Source organism: Plectropomus leopardus, chromosome 7 (assembly GCF_008729295.1).
Source record: "Plectropomus leopardus isolate mb chromosome 7, YSFRI_Pleo_2.0, whole genome shotgun sequence".
In the NCBI taxonomy this organism is placed as follows: domain Eukaryota; kingdom Metazoa; phylum Chordata; class Actinopteri; order Perciformes; family Serranidae; genus Plectropomus; species Plectropomus leopardus.
The window spans coordinates 448,188-472,175 of NC_056469.1; the positions used below are offsets into that span (position 1 = coordinate 448,188).

General features: G+C 41.0%; 1 protein-coding gene across 1 annotated transcript in view; it reads left to right on the forward strand.

Annotated features, from left to right (window-relative positions):
• snrka (SNF related kinase a) overlaps positions 1-15,903 on the forward strand; it is a 55,020-nt gene extending 39,117 nt beyond the window's left edge. The window contains 6 exon segments of the mRNA XM_042489467.1: positions 908-1,120; positions 6,746-6,880; positions 8,386-8,584; positions 10,753-10,859; positions 12,286-13,000; positions 13,002-15,903. Of these exon segments, the coding sequence (XP_042345401.1) occupies positions 908-1,120; positions 6,746-6,880; positions 8,386-8,584; positions 10,753-10,859; positions 12,286-13,000; positions 13,002-13,472 (1,840 nt within the window). The 3' untranslated portion in view covers positions 13,473-15,903.
• The last annotated feature ends 8,085 nt before the right edge of the window (positions 15,904-23,988 follow it).

Consider the following 23,988-nt stretch of genomic DNA (forward strand, 5'->3'; position numbering starts at 1 on the left):
TGTTGAGGTACTGGCACTTCCCTTGAGTATTTGCATTTTTCTTTAAATTTCATGCAACTTCATTTAATTTAACATCATACTTCCACTACATTTCAGAAACACCATGTCTATTTGTCTGCCTTATGTAGATGACAAAGATGGCTGCATAATGGCTTTTTCCTTTATTGTTCACTTCTCACTAGATTCCATATCCCAATTTTTCCGATTCAGCTGCAATCTCAGCTTTTAACAGTGTCATTTGAGTTGGATTGAATTTCCCAGCTGGAGTTTTAACTCCTTAGCTCAATCGCAGAGAAATGTCTTGCACAGTCTGTCGCTGTAAATTATAGAACTTATATTACATGCCGGCATCTGCTTTTACTGAACACAACGTGTTATTTCAACAAGATAGGTTAGATTCTACCCAAACATCAAATGCTGCTTCAGCAGACAGCTGACATGTTGGCTTCACTATGAAAGGTTTCCACCGACTGGTGGCAGATTGACTAAACCTCTGTCTGCTCTGTAAATGCTTTCAAATCAAGAAGGGTCATTTCCCACAGATGTTCAGAGCCGCCTCTTCAAACTGGTGTTGGGGCTGATCCGGACATACTGTATACACAACTGTAATAATTATATAAAACTCTGAATATAGAACATGATGATCGGCAAGGCCAATTATTGGCTAGCCAGCTAACTTTAAACATAACATCCAGATAACAGCTCTCACTCCAAAGCAGGGCATGTGCTCAACGATCAAAAATCAAGCTAACCAATATCAACCAGAAGCAAAAGTCCAGCTGTTCTTATACAGACCACAGCCCTCATCACACTTCCATCTGTGAAACTGTAAAATCATTTTACAGGATTTTTGAGTCTTGTGAATTTAGATTAAATTGAAGTTGTTGTTCTCGTCCCTTCTCTCCAGTCTGATAGACCGCATGCTTCAGAGGGATCCCAAGCGACGGGCTTCCCTGGAGGAGATTGAGAGTCATGCTTGGCTGCAAGGGGTGGATCCCTCCCCAGCTACCAAGTACAACACTCCCCTTGTCTCCCACAAGAACCTGTCTGAGGAAGAACACAACAGCATCATCCAGCGCATGGTGCTCGGAGACATCGCCGACCGAGAGGCCATAGTAGAGTAAGTTTCGCTCTCTTTTTTCTGCTGTCCAAACTGGAGTATAGAGTTGTTTCATTCATGTGCAAGCGTCATGGTGTTTTTCTAGGCTTGGTTTTACATCCAGTCTCTCCTCTGCCTTTTGCCTTAAGTGTGAAAAGTACAGTTAAATGGTAATGACACAAGAAGAACTGCAGCTGACCTCTTCATCAGTCAAACGGACATTAGCACATGCTAATGTAACTGGTAGTGTCTGCCGCTGTGTTTAAATGAAGAGGCCCAGACCAGGATATCTTTGGAGGTGATCTCCATTTCTTCTGACAAAAGAGGGAAATAACAAAACCCTTCATCAACTGTCAAATGTGTGCCTTGAGCCCCTACACAAATTCAGTGACACAGGAATGTGTTAAAGTGCTACACATTCAGTAAAACCCAGGAAGTCCACCTTAAGTAATCAGTCCATGAGTTGTAACACCCAAACACTGTACATTGCATTGATGTATTCAGTATTGTTTCACAACCTTAAAATAATTAGAATAATTAAAAAATGTCATGCAATCTTATATTCCTCCTCAACAATCACAGGTGTCATAACCCGGCCCGTTGGTCATGACAAAAACAGGAACTGACATAAAATGCCAAGAAATATAACTTAATACGTCAGCACAAACATGATGTGGACCTCTTAATGAACAAACACAAGTGTTTTCCAGATTATGGAATGATAAATACTGTTTTAATGGAATGGCACTAAATTACCAGATGATTTGGTAATTTGACTGTAATGTCCCTCACACATTAATCAATGAGAACTGCATACAGCCACATGCAATACTCTGAAAGCAGTCACAGTGTCTGATAAATGCGGGTCTGCCTGTTCATTTCACTGCACTGATGTGTGAGGAGCTGTAACACTGCACAGAGAGAGAGAGAGAGAGACCATAAAAGGAATAAAAGAGAGGAGCTGCTGATTTCAGAGTTATAACCTCAGGTTCATACTTGTTTCTTGCAGCCTCATTTCACACTTTAAATGAATGTTGTTCTATGGAGCTTCCTGTGTGGTGATGAAAAGGAACAAACACACACACACACACACACACACACACACACAAAAAAAAAAATAGGGTTGAAAGATGAATCCAAAAAAACCCAACCCAGCAAAACAAAATGCAATTTTCACATCCCAAAAGTTTTGATATTTTTTTAAAAGCTACTCAATGGAGTAGAGGCTCAGAAATGGCTGGGCCAGTGGGCTTCACATGCACAAAGTGCAAACTGATGCTCACACTATTACTGCATGCCAAAAGCCAAGGCTGAGTTTGAACTGCAGTCCACATTGTATGCATTTACTAAAGTCATGTAATGTGTGCAGGGAGTGTTTGGTTGAGTAAAAGGGACAGTGGATGAGCTCAGAGCAGACAGGTTTTGGTAGAGAGCAGAGAGGACATTAACAGTAGTCAAGTAAATATTGAGTGTAGGTTTCAGTCAAGTCAAGTCCCCGCATCCTGCTGCTCAAGATACCCTGCTGACGAAAGTCAAGCGAGTTAGATATGTTTCAGTGGTAGAGCCAAGTCACTGTGCACTTAAGTTTTTGTAACTGACAGGAGATAAGTCAGATTCATATACATTTTTGAATCACAATAATAATAATAATAATAATAATAATAATACAGATATATAGAAGGAAAAAAAAAAAGGTAATGTTTTTTTTTCATTGCATACTAAATAGTAGCTGCAAAATTGGTATTAAAAAAATCCCAGTTGTATTATTTTCCCACATGGTTTGGCCCTAATATTAAGTGTACACACACACACACACACACACACACACACACACACACAAATACACCACTCTGAGTGTTTACATTGATGCAATTGTTTCTAATTGCGCTCCACTTCCTCTGCTTATTCTGTTGTTGTTTCTTGTGTTTTGTTGTTTGTTTTTGAACTTTATTGATTGTACTCTCAACATTGTTATAAATGAGGGCATGCTCTCAATGATATCTCGAGGTTAAATAAAGGTTGAAGAATGAATTCTTCATGTGCACCTTTTGCCTTTGTCTTTCCTCTCCTGCCTTCAGAGCTACGTCCCCTCTAACCACTTCACAGTTACATGTGTATGTACACACTGACAGGGAGTGTTCATGTGTGTGCGTATGCTGACAGATGAGCAAACCATGTGCTTCTTGCACAGATACGGTGGATAAGCTCATGAGATACTTGTAGAGCAAGAGACATGCTTCACACTGAGCATCAGTCTTTGATTGGTTGTTTCAGAGTGTGTGTGACGTTGTGTTACCACACTTTACACTCTTTGCTTCCTGTATGACACAGTGAGCTTAAGTGGTACACAGTAGAGACCTTGCCTAGCTATCACACACAGCTCATTTCCTCATTATCTCAAGCATCTGAGAGGTTCATTCACAGTCAGCGACAGACTAGGACTTTTGATTGGCCCTCAAACCTTAAGTTCTAATGCCCCTGGCTGAGCAGTCAATTAGCTCTGCCCCACTTGATTAAAAGAAGCTGTGGCACAACATCTGCTGACAGAAATGTCTCTGGAAAAATGCAGTTTGCATGGGTTTAACATAAAAAGCGTTTTGAGCGGTGCCAGTGCTCAAGACATCAGAATTTACATTCACAGCAAACACCATCAGCAGCTAGTTAAAATGGATGCAGACAACCTCCCTGGTACTCTGATCCACCTCTACTATGACTGTCATTATGGGAGAGTTGACTGTCTCATGGGAAAAAGGAATGGAGTCTGCCTTGGAGAGAAAGAAAAAATAATCCAAGCTGGCCTGCTGAGTGCTCACAAGCAGGGTGGAGGGCTCTTACCTTTCTTGTGGAAGTTGGCTGCAGAGGTTACACTGGAACATGCACCCAGCGGGTCCTAAGGTCTCTCTGGATCACAAGCTCCAAGCTGGGGAGGGCTCTCAAAGACCTTGTGGAGGAGGCAGAACAAGGGAGCATTTGGCTCCGGGTCTGAAGAAAGGACAAGGCATGGGAAAAGCAAGGATCCTTGGGCTGGCTGCAGGGGGCAGCTTCCGCTGCTCCACCACTGCGAGATGCTGCGGGATTAAGGGAGCAAAACATTAGTGAAGGGTGGCTCCCAGCTCATGATCCTGCAGCCAGCACAATGGCACTGTCGGAGGTGTGTCATGTAGAACTGCCCAGCAGGTGGACCCAGCTGTGTGTACATCTAATACACATAGAACACACATCTTCACTGGCATGTGTCCAGGATAAGCCTGCTAGAGAGCAAAGTCCTGCTTCTCCCTGCAGCTGTGGTTAATAAAGGCCATTAGATGACTGTTTACAGTATAACTTCCATTTCCATGTCTTTTTAAATAGTTCAATCTGAAAAAGTGAAATATTTGACAGTCTGGAACAATTCAGTAATTAGATTCCCAGCAGCTGACATGACAATAAAAGCAGTGTTTATAATGTACAAAAAGCTCAAAAGACCACACCACTGCAGTGTTCAACATGACACAGTGAATCAGTGTCTGTGTTGTGAATCAACAGAAATATACTGAAGGATTTATCAGTTATGTCTCCTAATAGATGTACAGTTGTACCAGTAAGACACGGCTCTGTAGGAGTCTGTGGTGCAACTTGGAATTTATATCATGTTCTGTCATTATACTAACAACCTTCAACAGAAACAATGCAGATGGGCCGTTTATCCTTGCATATAAAGTATGTGAACAGTAGTCAGATGAGGTTGTACAGTCTTCACATTTGTTGTTGAAGCGGAAGGCAGCTGTTTGTTTGGTTTTTTTTTTTTTTACAAAGACAGCAAACAGCCTTATCTTTGTGAGCCATTTTGCAAGTGGAGGAGCCAAAATACTTGATAGTTTGATTTCATGATTACGGGATCTTAGGGCATGCAGTACATGGAGTTGGTAGGAAATTTTAGAGCACCTTCTGCTGGACCACAAAGACAACCACTTTAATCAGTCTTGTTGCACTGATGGACTACACAATTTAAATTTGAACAGGCCATTGTAGTTGGGTACTTCATTTATTCTCAGTTGCAACCAAAAGTTGGAATTAGTGAAGAAATGAGAGCATCATGTGCAGCAATGTGACGAAATCTACTGCAGACAGGACTAGTTGCAGTTCAACAAAGATATAGAAATCTACTGATTCAACCACTTAGCTACATTTATCTAGTGCCGTGCTGTTGGAGATATTAATTACTGTGATATTTGACAGTTGGTGTTGACGCAGATGTTGGAAATCACAGAAAGCTATCTGAATATTTTGAATTTATAGACTTAATCACTTTGACATTGTGCTGCTTTACGAAAGTCATTTCTAGGTAGAAAACTGGCTGCTGTTTTGAAGTGAGGACATATGTAAATTAAGCAAACTTTTTTTTCTGTTGTCATTTTCAGTCATAGTTGTAACATGTAAAGATAGAGTTAAACAAGGTGGTCCGACCTGTGAGATGCTTCTGCTTTGATTATTTTATGAACTGTGATGCTTTGCTAACGTCGTTGATAAACCAAATCTACAAGTGTTGTACCTGGTATTTAAAAGAAAATTAATGAGAGATGTTTTTTTTTTTTACTGTGGCTCAGGTGAGCAACATACAACTTTAAATGGTGGTATTTTGTATTTATTTGAAATAACCTCTGAGCCCCAAATCCCGCTAGTGGATTTGAAAGGCATGTTTTCTAAAAAATCTGCAAAATCACAGCATTTATCATAGCCTGGAGCTGTAAACACAGAGAAATCAAGTTTCCAATGGCTCTTTAACATGTCATTTTAAGGAGGATTTTCATTTTGCTTAATTCAATGTTTGTTTTCATGATAACTAACGTTGCGGTGTTTAGCAGTTGCATTAGCAAGCATTAGAAGACCTATATTTGGTGTGATTACAAAAAAAAATATTCAAGTTATTAATGGGGGATGGAGGGTGATTGATGTGGAAAAGCATTTATAGCTTCGGTCGACATGAACAAATGAGTCACACCCCTGCCACCCCTCTCCTCTGATAAATGAAGTATAGGCCCTTATAGGGTCAGGGTCAGGTTTAGGTAGAAGTAATACATATCGACGGGGAAACAGTCTTCCACACAACACCAGCACAGAAACTTATTATTTACTTCTGTGAAATGGGGCTGCTGCAAAACATATCCTGCAAAAATCAATATCAGTTTAAGTGTACATTTTTGTTCAGTTTAGGTGAGTGTTTTGGAATAAGTGGCTTCAAATCCTCATAGGTAAAGGCTGTCCTACAACAAGGTAAAGCGGTGAGAATATTCAAAATATAGCGTACACTTAAACTGATACTGATTTTTTTTAGGTGGCATAAAACTAATCAATAAAGGAAGAGTTGGCTCAGCACCATTTATATGTGGCAGGTTTCTACCCCGAAGTTATTGTAAACAAACTTGCGATTTAAACAGACTCCTGTTTCACTGGTTGTACAATAAAGGAAAACACACAGACAAATGCACAGTTAGAAAGGAGCTGGCCTGTACTAACATGTAGACCTACACAAAGTAGCAAGCCAATAATTAATGATCTGTTATCACTTTTTACTGATACTTATAAATTGCCCTCACAGAAGTATTGTATAAAAGCAATATGTGTCTCCCACTTGTAGTTGTTCCTAATGTGACTTTGTTGTTTCAGAGCCCTGGAGACCAACAAATACAACCACATCACAGCTACATACTACCTACTAGCAGAAAGGATCCTGAGGGAGAAGCAGGAAAAAGAGGTGCAGACCCGCTCCTCCAGCCCCAGCAACATCAAGGCACACTTCAGGTAAAAAAACAAAACCCAGCTGAAGGCCACCTCCCTCGTTCTATGGCTTCTGCACCAACTCTGGAACTAGTAAAGAGTTTAACTAAGAAATATCAGTGCTCATCATCATTACGAGTCATGGTATGAGTCAAGAGGGGGATAATTGACCTTTCTTGCTCGGCTGCTTTACACTGCAGCCTGTCTGGCTCTTCTCGGCAGAGTCCAGGCACAGCTGATTCAGACTGGGTTACATCTCCAAAGGTTTATCTTCCATTGCTGGCTTAACTAGGCCTCCACCTGCTGTGCTCAGGAGAGGTGCAGAAGAGGACATGAGAGAGAGAATAGTTCACAATATGTCATATTTGGGCCTTAGTCTCTGTGACTTTTCATCATGAGTCTATCTCAATGTAATGTTCAACATCCGTCCCATTCACTGATTGACTTCAGTCAGTCACCATAAAGGTAAAAACTAAGAAAATATATCCTAGTTCATCCCTTTAACTGTCCAAGTATTTCCTCTTTGCTTCTCTACTAACCTTGTTTATCTTACAAATGTGATTCTTAAACAGTTGGGACACTAATTAAAGCTTTAATAAAAAACAGAATGCAATGATTTGCAAATCAGACAGACAGATGGATAAACAGCCAGTCATGAAGCTCGGTGTTACTGAACTGAAATGAATCTTCAGCCTCCTGTGCACAAGACTGAGTTAAATGTGTTTAAGGGGACCTCAGACTGACCCACATACCAGGGGCTAGATGCATAGACCATGTGAACGCACAAAAACCATGCGTACACCTTTTTCCACACTGACTGGTATTCATAAGGGAGTTAGAATGTGAACACCTCACACACTTTTCAGAGCAGCGTACACTCAGTTTCAGCTGAGACAGCTGCGGGTCAGATGATAAGAAGGAGATTGAATATAAGTTAAGGGAGCGAAAACAATGTTTTAAGGTTGTTTGTCATCTTAACTGATTGTTTAATATATTTATTTATTTATTTTAGCATACAGTGCATTCTAATTATTTCATGTAGAGCATTTTGTGAAGTTAGTTTCAACATGAGAGCTCTGAATGAGTCATTGATCCTTAATCCTGACATTTAATAATAATGACAATGGATATTTCACCATGACAATGGTGTGCAGAAACATGATGAGTTGGTGGTACATGTTTGTGATCTCCATTCCATAGTTTGTCCTTGGGACTTTTTTCGTGGGTCAAATACTTTAATAACCAAACGAAAAGACTGGTTCATGTTGTGCGTGTATAAGAAGATAAAGATAAAGAAATCAACAAGTACAACAAGGATGGACTGGAAAGCTGCAGAGACCCATCTGAAATTCACCTTATGAATGATTTGCGTGTGAACTACAGTGCATTAGGAGCAGCATGTACATGTGTATTAAATGTATTTTTTATGTATCAATTCACATTTTGTTGATCATTCATTTTTGTTTGTTTTTTAAATTGTTTTCATATTCTTCTATGCATTGTCTTCATCATCTGGCTTATTTCTATAGGCAGTCGTGGCCTACCAGAGTGGACATGCACCAGGACATAGAGGACAGCTTGGCAGCATCCTCTATCTCCCATGCTGGGGGCCCCCAGTCCCCAGCCCGCAGTGCAGAAAACCTGCTCAATGGACATCGCTCCAAGGGCATGATGGAGCTGGGCCGACGCACTGAAACAGTGAGTGACTCTCCAGGACTGCAAGCACAGGTACACTCACCTTCATCACACCCAGCGTGCGTTTTCACCGCTGGAAATATTAAAGGAATGTGGCTCTGTCTGAATGCACTGGATACTTAAAGGAAACTTCAACCATAAAACGACCATTTATAAATCAGATAGTTGTGTCCTGCTACCTTGAAGTAGTGAAGAAAATGTTTTTCTCACAGGCCTCTAGTGGGCAAAGACTCCAAAAACTGAAAATGTTAATCTCTATAAAAATATCAGTGCCTTCAGCCTTTTCTGACAGGAACAAAAAGTGAACCTTGTAAATGCTTTCACTCTCAGATAATTGAGACTTGGATTTTACTGGAGGAGTTGTGTGAGTTTGTACACAAGCTATAAGGTACAAGGTAGATTTATTAGTCATTTTTTAAACGTAGTTTAGAAAAAAATGAAATTAAAATTAGTCCCTAAATCCTGCTACATCTTTTGGCGTCGAAGTAGGAGTTGAGGATTCTCGCAGCTTAGGGAAAGAAGCTGCTCTGTAGTCTGGTGGTTCTGCAGCGGATACTTCTGTATCTTTTTCCAGATGGCAGCAGGGTGAACAGACTGTGGCTGGGGTAGCTGCTGTCTTTCAGTATCCTTTGGGCTCTGTGCAGACACCTCACTTCACCGAGGTCACAGATGCTCTGTAGATGGGAACCAGTGATGTTCTGGGCAGTTTTAATCACCCGCTGTAGAGCCTTCCTGTTCTGGGCCGTGCATGAACCGTGCCTGTTTGTGATGTTTCCAGTCAGTGTGCTTTCTATTGCTCCTCTGTAGAAGTTAACCAGAATCTTGCTCTGGAATTTGGCCTTCCTAAGTTTCCGTAGGAAGTAGAGCCTTTTTACAGATGCTTTCATATATTTTGCTGTCACCTTTACTTTAATTAATCAACAATATTTATGTATTTATTTTTGGATTCTCTATTCATGGTAGAGACAACCCAGCTAGCAATTTTTGGGTCTACAAATGTTCTCAGAAGGTTTAAATGCAACCACTGAATGTTTTAGACACGTTTTCAGTGGTTAAAGTACATGTTAAAGTTTTGTTAATATTACCAGAACATTCTTTTTCAAGTTTGGGCAACATTCTCTATATTCTCTATTCTCTATAAACATAAAAATGTATTTATTTATTTATTTTTATTGTTAATACATCACATTACATTATATTTTCATCTAAAAAAGGTGTGTAAGCTCAGTCCTCAATTACATGTTCTGAATATTGCTTCGAAAATGTTCTTCCTTTGTTGTCATGTAACGTGGGAATGTTTTATAAAAGAACATTCTATGATTCTGTCAACTCTTAACATCACCAAAACATAGTCAGAATATTGGAGTTAAAAAGTTATGTCTTAGTCAGCATTTAACTGTACAGGAACACTTTTTGAAATGATAAACATCCTTAAAATGTTGTTTGAACATTTGATTAAAATGATTTTTTTAAAACATTATTGCAACTTGTAGGTAAAATTTTGTGGGAATATTCCCTGCTAGCTGGGATGCAAGAAAGACAGTTTTCTTCACAAAGTCAAGGTAAAACAACTTGACTAATATATCAGCGATCACTTTGTGGGTCAAGTACTCCTTTAACCCTTTGGAACCTGAGGAAATAAGCTTGATTTCTTTCAAAAACATGAGAAGAAAGCAATTAGCAACTTAAGTAGAAATGGCCTAAAAATTAGCAAGAAATTAATACAAAGTTACAAGGAAATTAGCTGAAAATAAGCACAAAACATATAGCATATAAGCAATAAAAGTAAAAAAACAAAAAGAAACAAGAATACGACCTTTAGAAAGAGCTAAAATGAAATAAATATATATATCTTGTAACATAATTTAAAATATATCATTTTAAGAAGTATAAATATAGTTTTCTGGACATTTTTTCTTGTTTTTATATCTATTATCTCCCCAAAGCTAGTAGTCAAGTAATTTTCTTGTCACCTTTTACACATTTCCTTGCAATTTGCTAGACAATTCTTTCCAAGTTTCTCATCGCCTTTTTCCCATGTTTTCAAAAGAAATCAAATTAACTATTCCAGGTTCAACACGTTTGAATTCTTGTTACAGGTGACTGAATGCAACAAAACAAAACTGATGCAGATCCAGGTTCTAGTGACTTTATGAATGAATGCATGTGGCTGCTCTTTTTTTATTCCCATCTGACTGCAGGGAGCCTGTGCTGCTACCTCGGGCCCTGCTCCAGGGTCTGCCTCTGGGACCGTCAGGGCCACACCATCCACCTCAGCTGCAGCCAAGCAGAGAACCTGTCTGTTCAGGTCTGACTCAAATGGATTGTTTTTATTGTGTGTTTGTTTTTATGAAATCATCCAATGTCACTGTCTGAAAAAGGAGTTAGTACATGAAGACTTATGTAAATAACGGTGATATTGATAGCTTTGTAGTGCTGTGGTTGGCACCAAAATGATAATCATGATAATTTATTACAATTATTCATTGACTTTAGAGACAAAATATTTTCACTGTACTTTCACATTTAAATGAGAAGCATTGCTTTTGCTTTGGCATCAAAATAAGACTGGTCCTTATTCACAGTGCATCTCTAAAAAACAAAATGTAAACAAATTTGTACCAAAACCTTTTACCCAGAATTAAATCAACAGAGCACTGCTTTCATTTTCTCTTACCCCTGAACTCAGTGCATCCCCTAAAGCAAAATATTAATAAGATTGGATCTACAATAAAAGCTAACTTAAGATAAATACGGCATCACAGAATGCAACCAAAAAAAAAACAGTGTTTACTGGACTCATATCTTTGACCAAATGTGACTGCATGGATTATTCAGATTTTTGAGATTGGGTGTTTTACAGCAGAGAAGAGGTAGAAATGAACTTTCAATCAGGAAGTGCTCCTCAGTTAGCCTCTGCACACCTTAATGTCCAACAATCACAAGTACACAAAAGGGACATCTCCAACCGTGAGACCGACCCAACTCACGGAGCAAAAAAAAGTGTCACATGAGCAAACATACAGAGAACATTAACACAGAACAGAGCATGATGGGCAATGCCTGAATGACCCTGCACACATCTAAACACACTCCAAAACACAGTCCCCAAAGCAATGCTGGGAAAGCCCTACCTACACATCCCCAACACACTACAATACGTTGATGCGCTTACAGTGTTGCTGTAAAGGGTGTCTGAGTTTATTCATTGAGGACATGTTAGTGACATTATTCCAAACAAACAATGGTGATCTGTTTTAAGGGACTAGATCTCAACCTTCTACTGTACTATCCTCTCTGCACTTTAGCTGCAACATTCAGAAAAGTTTTTCAAAGGCCATCACAGAAGGGTGTGCATGAAGTAGCATGACAACTCCCCAAAATGGAGGCTGGGTTTTAGTTTGGGAATAGGGATGTCCCGATTCCAGTCTCAAAGATTGGAATCTGGGCTGATCAGGGCCATAACTGATTATGATCGCATATATTGACAGGGTCCCAGCAGATCCTAAAGAAGTCGTAAAGTGTTCAATATTTAAGGTCTAAAAATGTCTTTAAAAGTCTGGAATTGTAGGAGGGAGTTATTAAATGAATAAGTGTGTGATATGAATAAAGTCATGTGACACCATCAATGGTAACTTCACTTGAAATCAGAGTGGTCCTGCAGGGTGCAGCCATGTGATCCGTCTCTCCCCTGGTCAATTAAGTCACACCATCCATGTCTCCTGTTTTTGCAGGGTAGAGGAGGATGAAGAGGAGGAGGAGGAGCAGGACCCGTCTCCCCTTCCAACCCAGGTGATTCTGAGGCGTAAGCCCCCCTCCATCACTAACCGCCTTACCTCCAGGAAGAGCGCCCCAGTGCTCAACCAGATCTTTGAGGAGGAAGGGGAGTCAGATGATGACTTTGAGATGGACGAGGGACTGCCGCCCAAACTCAGCCGTCTCAAGATGAACATGGCCGGGAATGCTGCTAATCTGGGCTCGGGCACAGGCTCCTCCTCATCCCCGGGAGGTACGCAAAAGCGCTACCACAGACGCAAGAGCCAGGGGAGGGGGTCGTCATGTTCGAGCTCTGAGACCAGCGATGACGACTCCGAGAGCCACCGGAGGCGTCTGGATAAAGACTCAGGTTTCAGTTACGGCTGGAACAGAAGGGACAGCAGCGAGGGGCCCCCCGGCAGCTCAGGGGGCAACGGGGGAGGCAGCAGCTCAGGGCAAAGTAAACCTCCTGGAGAGGGAGGGGGAACCTCTGGTCCTGACAGGGGGAGTCCTCCTGGAGGAGGTGGTAACGGAGGAGGGGGAGATGGTGGCAGTGGAGGAGGGGGTGGAGGAGGAGGAGGAGGAGGGGGTAATAAAGGAGAAGACAGCCCCTCCAGTTGTTGTAACAACAGTAGCACTACACACCCCTCCTCCACTGCCACCATCTCCCCCTCCTCCGTTACCACCTCCTCCAGGAGAGCTGATGGAAAGTCTGAAGCTGATGAGTCTGTGCCTCAGCTCCCGCCCCCAGGGGGGGCAGCACGGGGGGGGGGGAGGGGGACGGGGAGAGGGGGGAGGGGGGGGGTTCATTATTGACCCTGGTAGCCTCTCAGGAGAGAGCATGAAGATCCAGGAGAAATCAGCCTGGAAGATGTGCATTGGCTCCACTGGGTGCCTGGACACGGTCACCCTCCCCACCACCACTGCCCTGCCTCGCTCTTACACTGCGCACCACCACCGCAAGACAGCGCAGCATGGCCCCCCCGGCCTGCAGGTGGGGCCAGGCGGCAGGGTGGTCCACAGCAACCTGAGCACTTTGAAAAACGGAGTGCTTCAACTACCTCTGTGTGAGAAGACCATCTCTGTGAACATCCAGCGGGGAGGAGGCTCAAGAGACAGCTTGCTCTGCACCTCGGCTCCCGCCAGCTGCTGCCAGGTCATCTGAAGCTCCGCCTTTCAGTCCCTCTGCGCGCTGGTTGAGTTTCATCCCCTGACTGTCGCGGTGAGCTGGCTCACATCAGCTCACCATCAACACACCTGCCTTCTGCTGCTGTCCTCAACTTGTTTTTAACATGTATCAGTCTCTCTTTTAATCCTTGTTTTGTGTCCCACAGATGCCCCCTAGATAAGTGGAACTGATGTTTTTACAATTTAAAAGGATAGTTGTGATGAAGTGGGGCTGAATGAGGCACTTCTCAATAGTAAGTGTATCACTAACAGTTGATGTCATTCAGCATGCTCCCTGTTCAGAGAAGCAGACAGGATTAAAGCCATGGAAGTTCAGCTCTGTGATGCTGTGGACAGGGGTTTGCAGCAAAATGTATTTTTACTGTTTGAAAAAAAGTTCTGCTTAAAAATATGGACAATATTTTCTCTGTTTTACCTAAACGTCAGTCAGCCCTTTGCTTTGGCGCCATTTTTTCTCAACCACAGAACCAACTGTGCCTGCACTTTATTACACTGCAGGTCAGGAGTGGAGTTAGAAAATGCTATCACACAATCCGACTGAAATAAAACTTCACTTTTCTAAAGATATCAACGATAGTGCTTGTTTTTATTATTCAGGGCTGTTCATGGCAGCTGTGGCCAGTTACACTGAATATAAACATGAACACTCCACCTGACAGACTTTGCAGTGAACATTTCTCTCAGCAGGGTTACATAAAAGCACTGCAAATGACAGAGAGACATATGCTGAAGAGCACACAACCCTAAATGCCCAGCTATGAAAAAATAATTCATAACTACAAATAAATGAAAGGACTCAACAAACAGCCAGGAAAGTTGGAGCACTGGCATCATCTTTCATATCCTGACACAGTGTTGTCACAAACTCATGGCAGCAGCTCTCTTTGTCTGTGTGCTCATTCTTAGCTTTCTGTATCTACAGAAACTTCCCCCTCTCTGTCTTTCTCAGCCCATTCAGTCTTCCTCTGCAGAAGTCCTTCTCTGTGTCTTCCAGTTTACAAGGTATCCTTTTGTCTCTATGGTGAACAGCATTTAGTTAAAGCCAACCAAAATGCTGGTAACATCCATTAGTGCCTGTCTGATGGCAAGGTACAGTGGTAAAAATATTCTAAATATAGCGTCCATTTAAATTGATATTGATTTTTTTCATGCAGGTCTTAATTGGCTAAAATAGGTTTTGCTGCTGACCTCCATCCACCTGTCTGCTTCTCCAAACAGGGAGCGTGTCAAGTGACATCCGCTGCAGGTAATACACTGACCATAGATACTTACCTCATACAGCCCACTTCAAAAATATCCCAGAACAATATGCTGTTTTGAGACCATATGAAAATGATGAAGGTTTGATGGTTACTGGACATGGTATGGAAAACATAACAGTAAAAGTACTGTACAGTAGCTGTACTGTGAAGAGAAAAAAATGTCAGCAAGAAAAGTCATTTTATGTAATGTTATGAGCATAACGTCAATATTTTGGGGGAAAAAGGTCAATATAAGAACAAAATAGTAATTTATAAATTATAAAATTATAAAGTTAATTTTAAAAAGAGCATAATTTTACAGAACATTTTTAACTTGGTCACAATTGTACCAAAAAACATATATTGAGGCTAAGTTGTACAACACGAATTCCAAAAAAAGGTTGGATGCTGTGTAAAACATTAATAAAAACAGAATTCTGATTTGTCAATCCCCTTTGACCTATATTAGCACCACCTGCACTACAACTGTATGCTCTGCTACCAGCACGTGATCAAAACCAACATGCTTAACAGCCACCTGTCTAATGTCTATACCCTAACATGTTGGATATGATGGTCATCATGAAATCATGAAAAGAAACTGAATGCATTGATTTGTGAATCTCTTTTGACCTATATTCAGTTGAATACAATCCAAAGACAATATATTTTGTGTTCAAATTGATACACTTTATTGTTTTTCGTAAATAAACACTTGTTCTGAACTTGATGCCTGCAACATGTTCCAAAAAGGTGGGACAGGAACATGTTCACCACTTTGAAAGTGAAATGTTTTCCCATTCATGCTTGATATGTGACTTCAGTTGTTTAACAGTTGTCGGGCTTTGCTCTTCATAATGCTCAACACAGTGGGAGTCAGGTTTGGACTGCAGCAGGTCAGTCTAGTAGCTGCACTATTTTACTATGAAGCCACGCTGTTGGAACATGTGCATAATGAAGAAGATGGATTTTTTCACCTGTGAGTATCCTTGCTTGTCAACAACTTCCCCTTTCGAACCCACTTATGATTCTTTCACCTGTTATCAATTAACCTGCTGATGTGTGGAATGTTTCAAACAGGCCTTTTAAGAGCATTCCACAACTTTCCCAGTCTTTTGTTGCTCCTTTTCCAACTTTTTTGGAAAGTGATGCTGGCCAGAAATTCAGAATGAGTGTACATATACAAATAAAACAATATAGTTCATCAGTCTGAGCATTAAATATTTTGTCTTTGTACTGTATTCAACTGAATATGGGTATAAAAAAAAGTCTGCAACTTGTTACTTGTTTGTGTTTTGTACAGTTTCCCAACTGTTTTTGGAATCAGTGTTGTAATTTCACAATAAGGATTGTAATAGTTTGTAGCTGGCAGCTAACTCTATGCTTATACAGAGAACAGAAACACTCCTGCCCTCCTTCCATCTTCACTCAACGTTAGCCGTCAGCAGCTTTATGGTGTGGATTTTATCTTTATAAATCCATGCAGGAACCTTTGTTTTACCTGAAGAGAAAAGGTTTTAATTTTGACTCCATATTGCACTCAGACAATCTGTTTTATGTTTTTGAAATTATTTCTTCTAGAATGAATCCATATGATGTGTCAAAACCCCTTTAAACATGGACAGAGGCTCTTTATAGAGGCAACAGAGTTTTACTTTAACAAATGAGACCCCAAGACTTGTGTGTGTGTGCATGCGCATGTGTGCGTGCGCACACACTTCTCTGTAGCAAGATAATGAAATGTTACTGCTGACCATTTATTTAAAATGAAGTATTGGTATTGTTTTATTCATAATTTAATGTGTTACTGGTAGAGAACATTAGCTGTGTCTGACTCAAGTAATGTGTCCTGGTTTGGCCTCTGCTGACTTCTTTTAGTACCACCAGCACCCACATGTCACCCATAGCTGACTGTACATGTGGGTGCAGTGTGTTGACTCATGTACATACAGTATGTTGAATAGTAAAGTTTATTTTTAAAACGTGTAAACTTTTTGGAGCGATATGCTGTTGATAACATAGGTGTAAAGTGTCATTGGTTAGAAGAAGAGTGTGTGGTGCAGGTAAACCTGTGCTTTAAAGAGCTGGCCAACAAATGAAAGACAGGAAATGGGGAAATTCTTTAAGGGCATTGGCAATAAGCTATCCGGTGTGTTGCAGCTATCTGTACAGAAACATTTTCATTAGTTTAATTTTCTAAAAGTCCAAACTTGTGCAGCCTTAAAACGGCCGACAAACAGGAAAGCTATGTTTGAAATATTTCTTTCTCTCTTTGTTTGTTGTATTAGTTTTATTTTTCAAAGCAGATGTAAATAAAGTTGTAAATAAGGTGCTCTTTCTCTTTATCTAGAACAGCAGAGTGAACCCTTTGGTGCATAGCTGTACAGTAATCTAGCCTTATGATAATTAGTAATAGTGTATGGGTGTCTCAGCTAAAGGTAAAGCCTATTCATACTGTCAGGTCTGTTTGACTGTTGTCTTACTCAGTTGTATCCAGGTGAATGATGTGCATGTGTTTCAGTGTTTGACATTCAATGACAGAGAGAGAATCAGCTACAGAAACGTTACTGGACCAAAAAGCAGCAGAAGAAGAAGAAAAAGATGCAAAAAAAGAGTTGGAACTGACAGAAATATTCAATGTATTATTCTGTAGTTGATATCTGTTGTCAGAAGTTACATATAGCTATGGTAATATCCAAAAAATAAAATGTGGAATCAGTCTCATACATGGGGTCTTTGTTTGATTTTTTTTTTTGATTATTCTTCATGACACAAGAGACATATCACCACTGCCAAAAGTTGTAAAAGTGCTTATTTATACAAACAACATTTACCGAGTAACATTATCAGTAATGCAACACTCATTAAATTAGATCCTAATCAAATTACAATTGATCACAAATCCAAATGTTGGTGATTACAAAGGAGTGACATCTTGCCAGATCCCTTTAAGAGAGTGGCGTCATCTCTGTTTGCTCCAGTGGACCGTTTTTTTACAGCAATGTCAAAACTTGGAGCATCTCAATAGTTCCTGGAAGTAGCATTAATTGCTAGTGACGCAATGGAGTTGCAGCAATGAAGACCATTTGTGATGGGCTGTAACAGGGTATGACGTCTAAAGAATTGTTGTTTATATATCTTAGCTAAATTAATGTGCATTAAAGCATGATATTGGATTATCTGCTGCTAAATTTGTAGATTTACGAAGCAATAACAGATATACTAACAGAGTACGCTAACGTTAGTACATTGTACTATATATACGAAACATATATCATTAGCCGCTAACAGCCTGTTAATTTAAAATGTCCTGCTCTTGAGTAATTTCATCTAACATTAAGGAGTTAAAGGGGAGAAAAGGCTTGTGTGATTTATTTTACAGCTGAGTGTGAGTTACATGTCAGCTTTGTTAAAGATAACATGGTGCTTGATAGCAGAGTGCTATTTTATGATACATAAGTATTGATATGAATTCAGATTGCATTTTTTTTACATACTTTTTATTGAACAATTTGAACACTATATTACAAACATAGTGCGATTTCCTTGCCATTTAATACATTTTAAGGAAAAAGGAAGAGTATTTTGGTCGTTGTAACGTGCGTAGGCGAATACGAGCTCTTTTATCATTCCATATGAATTTAGTGTTCAGGGACTGTAGTTCATCAAAGTATTTAGGTGGTGGAGGCATAGGGATCATAGAGAACAGGAAATTTAGTTGGCTTAGTACATTCATTTTCAGTATCGCAATTCTGCCTTGCAGTGACATCTTGAGATCAGACCAACTCTGAATGTGCGATACAATCTGTGTTTCAAGTTTATTGTATTTTGCCTGTGATATATCTGAGAAATTGTTCACAATTATGCCTAGATATGTAAATGTGGATTTATGCCATTGAATATGTTGAATGACTGGTAAATTGAGGTGTTTTGCAGGGGCATTTAAAGAAATGAGGAGGGATTTGTCCCAATTAATTTTATAACCAGAAAATAGACTGAACCACCTGAAGACTTTAAATATTTGAGGTAGAGACTCAGAAATCTTGGTAAAAAAAAAAAGTAATACATCATCCATGTAAAGCAAATTTTTTTTGTGTGTACCTTGTATACTAATGGGTGAGACGTGCGGGTCTAATCTAATTGTCTGGGCTAGCGATTCGAGTGACAAAGCAAAAAGGAGTGGGGACAGTGGGCAGCGTTGCCGAGTTCCACGTTGCAGAGGGAATGTTTTAGACAAAATATTATTTGTTTGTACGACTTGTGACGGCCTCCCTAATCTGTGCCTCTCTCCTCAGCTTCTTCCTTTGCTGCAGCCCCAGAGTAGTTGGGCCGTCTAAATGGCTGGCCACACCTATAGGCGGGGCCTACCTCTATAAAAGGGCTGCTCTGCTGGAGTCATTCTGTTCTCTCTCTCTGGTGGTTGAGCAGCTGACGCCACATGGCCGACATGGTTTAGTTTAGTTTGTTATGTTCTTTGTTTGTTGCGCACACACACACACACACACACACATCTCATTCCACCTCACACACTGGTCTACTGATATGCACCTTATTTTCCTTTTAATTATGTTTAGTTAAATAAACATCTCCTTATTCCCTGGCAAACTTTGTGTGGACTCTCTCTTTGTTGCAAACCAGTGAGCCAGGTTTGTAACAGACTGCACAAGGATTGGTGTACAGTGTTTTGATCATTGATATACATTTTTTGCCACATCCGAAATTCTCCAACACCTGCCATAAACATATCTAGCTCACTCGATCAAAGGCTTTTAGTGCATCCAAGCTGAATATAGCTGTGGGGTGTTTATCCAATTCTGATGAAAGGTGATTCATGAAGGTGTCGGACATTGTCTGATGCAAGTCTCCCCTTTAAAAAACCTGTTTGGTCACAATGGATTCATTCACCAACACATGGCTCCAGTCTTCTGACTAACACTTTGGCAAACAGCTTCAGTTGTGTTGTGATAAGTGATGTCAGTCCGTAACTGCCGCATCTCAAAGGTGGTTTATCTTTCTTAAGCAGGACTGATATGAGAGATGTATCTTGGTCACGATGGAAGGAGCCAGTGTCTAAAGCATAGTTAAAAGAATTTAAAAGCAATGGCCCAACCATATCCCACAATTCCAAAAACAACTCTGGAGGCAGCCCATGGAGGCCAGGCGATTTCCCTTTTTGCATCGATCTCAGTGCCTCTTTAAGTTCTAAAAGAGTCAGTGGTGTTTCAAGGGATTCTGCATCATTGTCAGTCAGTGATGGTTATTTAAGTTCTGACAGATACAATTTAAGGGCAGCCAAGTCCGGAACAGGGTCCGCCGTATAGAGATGGGAATAAAATTCTGCAAAAGTATTATTTATTTCACCTGGGTCATAGGTGACAGATCCAGATGATGTTTGGATTGCACTGATAGTGGAAAAGGATTCATTTTGTTTCAATCTGGCTGCTAAAAGCTTGCTTGATCTTTCGCTCTTGTCATAATATATGAGTCTCCTACGATGAATTATAAACTCAGCTTTAGCCTTGAACAAATTATTCAATTCAAATTTCAGGGTCGAAAGAGCTGAATGGTTTTGCTCAGAAAACCGCTGTTTTAGGTCAGATTCCAAAGTTCGTATCTCATCTTTTAATTGCATAACCCTGCGCCTCTTGGTCGTCTTCAAGTGGAAGGCAAATGACAAGGCTTCTCCCCTTATAAAGCATTTACTTGTTGAGGCTGCCATCTCTGAGTTTATTTCTAAAAATACTTTAAGATTATTTCTCTGGTTTTTTTTTCTTCAAAAAATGCATTCTGGAGTAATGTTATATTGAAACGCCCTCTCTGTGTATGTTTACTGTGTGTCCGTAGGAAGTTATATAACACAGGAGCATGGCCTGGTATTACAATAGGGAGGATATCGGTGGAATTGATACAGAATTGCAGCTAATTTATTTTCATTTTTCCTGCACACCTAAACTGTTAACATAAGCATAAAGGGGCAAGCCAGCCTTTATGAGGGTAGAACATTCTGCTTATTACTGCTGAACCAACACATACATCTCCTGATATTCACAACCCATCTAACTGGGTTTTTATCCATAATCCACCTGTTCTAAAGACTGTTGTTCCTGTCTGATAGTAGTGTGTATGAAGACTATTGTTGAGTTTTATCCCTGGATTGCCAGTATATTCCTTCTGACCAAAGACAAATCAGATGTTGCAAGATACCATCAGCTAATGGACACACCCCTTGTTTTACAGAGTGGTCCTTTAAGTTGAATCTGTGCTTTGCCTACCATTTAGCCATTCATGGCTTCATCCAGACATGACTATGAGTTGTCTTATCTTATGCCTAGACAAATGCTACCACCCATCATGCAGGACAGAACAGAATTGTGGGATCTTCACCAAGAATTTACATGGCAAAGGATGGATCAATGTCAGATCTGGGAGCTGTCAGTGACTATGAATTATTCCCAGATCAAGAAGAGCAGTACCTGGAGCAGATTAATTTTCTCTGTACACAAAAAGACATCTTCCACATTAGCTGCTTTTACATCCAACTTTATGCATAGTAAGACCAAAGGGACTAAGGGTATTGAAATTTTAACAAATATGGATGACATCAGCACCTCCAGGCCTGATCCCAGCCTCTAGCTGCACCTTCTGCTGGTATATGGTCATCAGCTCCTACGATGAACTCACCATACCAATAATAACAATATGGTCCATAACCAACATGATCGGTACCAACATGCTCAATAGCCACTTAATCCTGAGTGTCTAAACCATAACATGTTAGAGATGATTGCATCTTCCTATGTCCCCAAACCTAAACAACAAATAGTAGATGTTGTTAGAGCATTTGAAGTTTCCCAGTGCATCCCAAGTAGCTGAACAATACATACATGACCTTACTCCCTATGCAAGTGCCACATAGCCCCAACAGTTAGTTAAAAGTAAACTCAGTGCCCCCTTGCACTCATCACCCCCAAAAAATGTGATGGTCAAGCCTTTCAAGACTTCACCCAGGCTGCTGCCAGTCTAGCAGGGATGCTTACCTGTGTGGAAGGAGTAGCAGAGAGAGTGAGCTTCATTCTGGCCCCCATATGAACAGACTACTTGCTAAACTTCAAGGTACAAGGTACAAGGTACAAGGTAGATTTATTGTCATTTTCTGAAAAGTGGTTTAAGAAGAAATGAAACTGCAGTTGATCCTAAATCCTGCTACATCTTTTTAGCATCGAAGGAGGAGTTGAAGAGTCTCGCAGCCTGGGGAAAGAAGCTGCTCTGTAGTCTGGTAGTTTTGCAGTGGATACTTCTGTATCTTTTTCCAGATGCCAGCAGGGTGAACAGACTGTGGCTGGGGGTCTTTCAGTATCCTTTAGGCTCTGTGCAGACACCTCACTTCACAGAGGTCACAGATGCTCTGTAGATGGAAACTAGTGATGTTCTGGGCAGTTTTAATCACCCGCTGTAGAGCCTTTCTGTCCTGGGCTATGCACAAACCATGCTAGTTCATGATGTTTCCAGTCAGTATGCTTTCTATTGCTCCTCTGTAGAAGTTAACCAGGATCGTGCTCTGGAATTTAGCCTTCCTAAGTTTCTGCAGGAAGTAGAGCCTTTTCTGTGCTTTTTTAACCTGGGTGGTGATGTGTGATGACCAAGATAGGTTCTCAGTGACAGTAATTCCAAGGAACCTATAGCTGTTCACCTGCTCCACCTCAGCTCTGCTGATGTAGACAGGGTTCTGTGTCTTCTGTGTTCTTTCTAAAATCAAAAATCAGCTCCTTGGTTTTACTGACATTGAGCAGTGGGTTGTTCTTGGTGCACCACTTGACAAGATTGTTGATTTCCCCCAGTATGAATTCTTATTGTTTTTTGTAATACGACCAAAGATGGTGGTGTCACAGGGGGTGGAACCCCTGTTTTAGTTTTACTTTCTTTACCTGGTTCAGTTGGGGAGCAATCTGCTCAATCAACATGCAGATTATCAATGTGATGTGCAAAATGTACAATTTATTAAAAACTAAGCCAATAAATAATCAAAAACTATTAAAAGGGCTCCAGTTAAAAGTCTCTTTTAAAACCACTGTCCATCAAGTCCACTTTGAAGGTCTGTCCACTTCCTTGCTCCGAGCGAGGCTGGGTGCAGGGGGAGGCAGGTGAAGGAGAGGAGAGGGAGAGGTGAGGTGAAGCACACTTCACCCCTTCATGTGTCCCACTGAGCCGCCTCTCACGTCTCTCTCTCCTTTGGGTGCTGATCGGCTGCCGAGTCACTGCCATTGTCGGGGGTCACCAGGTCCCTCACTGACGTGCTTCCCCGTCTCTCACCACTGGCCGCTGTCTGCACCTCCCTTGTCGCCAGCTGCAGCTTCGCTCTCATGGTCCGTTCACTGTCGGCTGCACACCATCTCTCTTGCCGTATTCTAGCCACTCTCCTCATGCTCTTTTCATTTTCAGCCTTCTGCGCCTGTCTGCCCCTCTCTTATACATACGCTCACCTCTACACACCTGTGCTTATTCAGGATCACCAAGAAAAAGCCCACACTACCAATATGTGCAAGACTGTCGCTCTCTCTCCCCAGAGTGGAAGGTGTAAGCAGTTAGTAATTAGAGGGCACACAGAGGAGGAAGGGAGAGAAGGCAGAGTCACACCAACACACACACAGTCACACACACCCTGTGATAGTGTTAACAGGAGGGGGCTGAGCACACAGCCCTGGGGGGCTCCGATGTTGAGCACTACTATAGAGGAGGTGTGACTGCCATTTCGAACTCTCTGGGGTCTGCATGTGAGGAAGTCCAGTAATTAGTTGCAGAGTATTGTACTAAACCCAGAGTGTTAAGTTTTCCAATCAGCTTCATGGGAGAGATTGTGTTGAATGCTGAGCTGAAGTCAACAAACAGCATCCTGATGTAACTGTTCTTATTCTCCAGGTGAGTGAAGACTGAGTGAAAAGCAGTAGATATGGCATCCTCTGTGGATCTGTTGGTTCTGAAAGCGGTATGAGCCACAGGGTGGTAGTCATTAAGACTAGACACAGCAGACTTTTTGGGTACAGGAACGATGATGGCTGTCTTGAGGAGTCAGTCATATCAGTTATAACATAAACAAGCTGATCAACACGTTTTTAGTACATGTCCAGGAATGTTGTCAGGGCCAGCAGACCTGTTTATATTCACTCTCAGTAGGAGTTTTCTCACATCTGCTATGGTCACTGAGAGTGGCTGGTCCTCTGGAGGCGGAGTAGACTTTTCAGCTGAGTCCTTATT